This window comes from Humulus lupulus, chromosome 5 (assembly GCF_963169125.1).
Source record: "Humulus lupulus chromosome 5, drHumLupu1.1, whole genome shotgun sequence".
In the NCBI taxonomy this organism is placed as follows: domain Eukaryota; kingdom Viridiplantae; phylum Streptophyta; class Magnoliopsida; order Rosales; family Cannabaceae; genus Humulus; species Humulus lupulus.
The window spans coordinates 233,905,463-233,907,411 of record NC_084797.1 but is presented as its reverse complement, the minus strand read 5'-3'; the positions used below and the strand labels follow the sequence as shown (position 1 = coordinate 233,907,411).

Sequence of the window (1,949 nt, the reverse complement as noted above, 5' to 3'; positions counted from 1 at the left end):
CTATATATATGTCATGACGATGATATCAACGAATTCAACATTTTAATATAAAAAGTCACTGTATATTAACATAATAACAATAAGCAAAATGACTAAAAAGGTTTACTGATGATGCATCTCTATTATTCAAAAGTACAAATCTCGACTGATTATTCATTTTTGAGCAATAATAAAAAAAAACAACCAACATCTAACATATACGTAAACACAACACACAAAACTAAACACAATTTACAATTATTTATGCCCTGCATATTTATTAACTATAACTTAGTAGGGAAGAGATACATCTAATATTCGTATATGGATTTAAATTTATTTAGTAATGAGCTTAACAGAGGCCTCATAAGCAGCCCCAGCCTTCCAAACTTTGGGTATGGCATTGTTAGAGCGAACCCAGTAAGTGTACCCATTACTGGTTGTAGCTTTGAACCTCAAGGTGATCGGTCCCCTTGGTGGATTTGTCATGTCCCAGACTGCCCCATAGGCTCTGCGCATGGGCTTCCACTGTTTGGTATCCTCCTATAGTGCATAAACAACAGCATCGACACATCAATCAATTTATTGGTTAGTACATATTGGTATCTAAGGTTAAAATCACTTTTAACTTTTTAAAATAGCTATCCAATGGTTTAACACATATTAAAGAGCTTTTTGGATAATGTTTTAAAAATTGTATTGAGTTTTATCTAGCTATAAAAAAATGAAGGCAAATTATGGAAAGTAGAATTGAAAAGATGGATATATGCTAAAATATTCATATGTATACCTGCCACAATTCAACAGCTGTGATGTCGTTTTGGCCGCTCACATATAAAACACTTAAAGCCAAGTAGTAGGGATGATTGCTATTTTCATTGATCTTGTAGGTGACCTTGTCCTTGTGAGTTGGGTACTTGCAAGAGATCCTCTTGTATTCTACTTCAACCACGCCATAATTCAGCAACTTTTTGTCTTTGTTTGGAAGAGCCAACTTTTTAAAGGCTCTTGGGCTGAGGATGAAATCAGTTCTGTCACCTTCCCCGTAATCAGTCACTACTATGTCCACTCCATCATAGCTGCAAAGGTGAGGATTTTTGCACCTGACCTGAAATATTAATTAAGGTACCTATAACGTTAACAAGATTATATAGTATACTTGAGAATAACATTCATTATTATAGGTAGAGAGTGGTTATATATGTATTATATTACCTTATAGCATGCCCCACAACCAGCTCCATCCTTGTACAGTGCCCTAGAAACTGCTGATACATAGCCATTATTGACGACTCTTCCATATTCGCCATATCCACAAGCTCCACCTAAATTTTACGCACCAGCATTATTATATGTAAGAATTGTTACATGTACATATACATTGAGCTGAATTATTATGAAGATTTATCTCAAAATGCATGCAAATGGGAGCAAAAGGACATACTTCGAGTCCCATAGCCGTCCGGGCTGCCATAAGAGGTGGCTCTTGAAGCTGTAAACGTAGCGGTAGAGGCACATAACCCAGGGAAAAGCACCAGAATACCAAGCAGAGCACATAGTTGTTTCTCACTCGTAAACTCCATTTTTGTTCACACAAAGAACTTTCAACACAAATAATATAAGAAAAAAGTGAAAGAAAAGGTTGTTTGTGGCATGGAAAAGGAAAGAAGGTATGTCATGTATTTATAGTGTACGTGGTACGTAAGAGCTAGCTAGCTAGTAGAGCCTTTGGTGGGATTAAGATTTAGGTATGATTGACCGAGGTGGCTTCTTAATTAGAATTCAAAGCAATTGAGATAATGGTTTGGGATGAAATCCACGTGCGCGCAACTATATGTATGTTGTAGACACGGCCTTTTTTTATGTTTGACTTTTCATAAAAAAAAAAAGCATAATAAGTAATATCAACGTATATATATATATATATGCATTTATATTATGAATAATTTATAGATGATCATTTGAATTTT

At 35.0% G+C, this 1,949-nt stretch overlaps 1 protein-coding gene across 1 annotated transcript; it reads right to left on the bottom strand.

Moving 5' to 3' along the window:
• Positions 1 to 294: 294 nt before the first annotated feature.
• Positions 295 to 1,562, bottom strand: LOC133780089 (expansin-like B1). The gene is made up of 4 exons (XM_062219967.1): positions 1,424 to 1,562; positions 1,195 to 1,304; positions 770 to 1,087; positions 295 to 522 (listed from the first exon to the last, which is right to left on the bottom strand). The coding sequence occupies exons 1-4, from the start codon at positions 1,560 to 1,562 to the stop codon at positions 316 to 318; spliced, it is 774 nt and encodes a 257-aa protein (XP_062075951.1). The 3' UTR covers positions 295 to 315.
• Positions 1,563 to 1,949: the final 387 nt, after the last annotated feature.

Coding starts and splice junctions, on each gene's coding strand:
- LOC133780089 (XM_062219967.1), bottom strand. CDS start 1,562: ATGGAGTTTACGAGTGAGAAACAACTATGTGCTCTGCTTGGTATTCTG. Junction 1,305..1,423: donor GGACGGCTATGGGACTCGAA/GTATGTCCTTTT, acceptor CGTAAAATTTAG/GTGGAGCTTGTGGATATGGC. Junction 523..769: donor CAGCTGTTGAATTGTGGCAG/GTATACATATGA, acceptor TATGCACTATAG/GAGGATACCAAACAGTGGAA.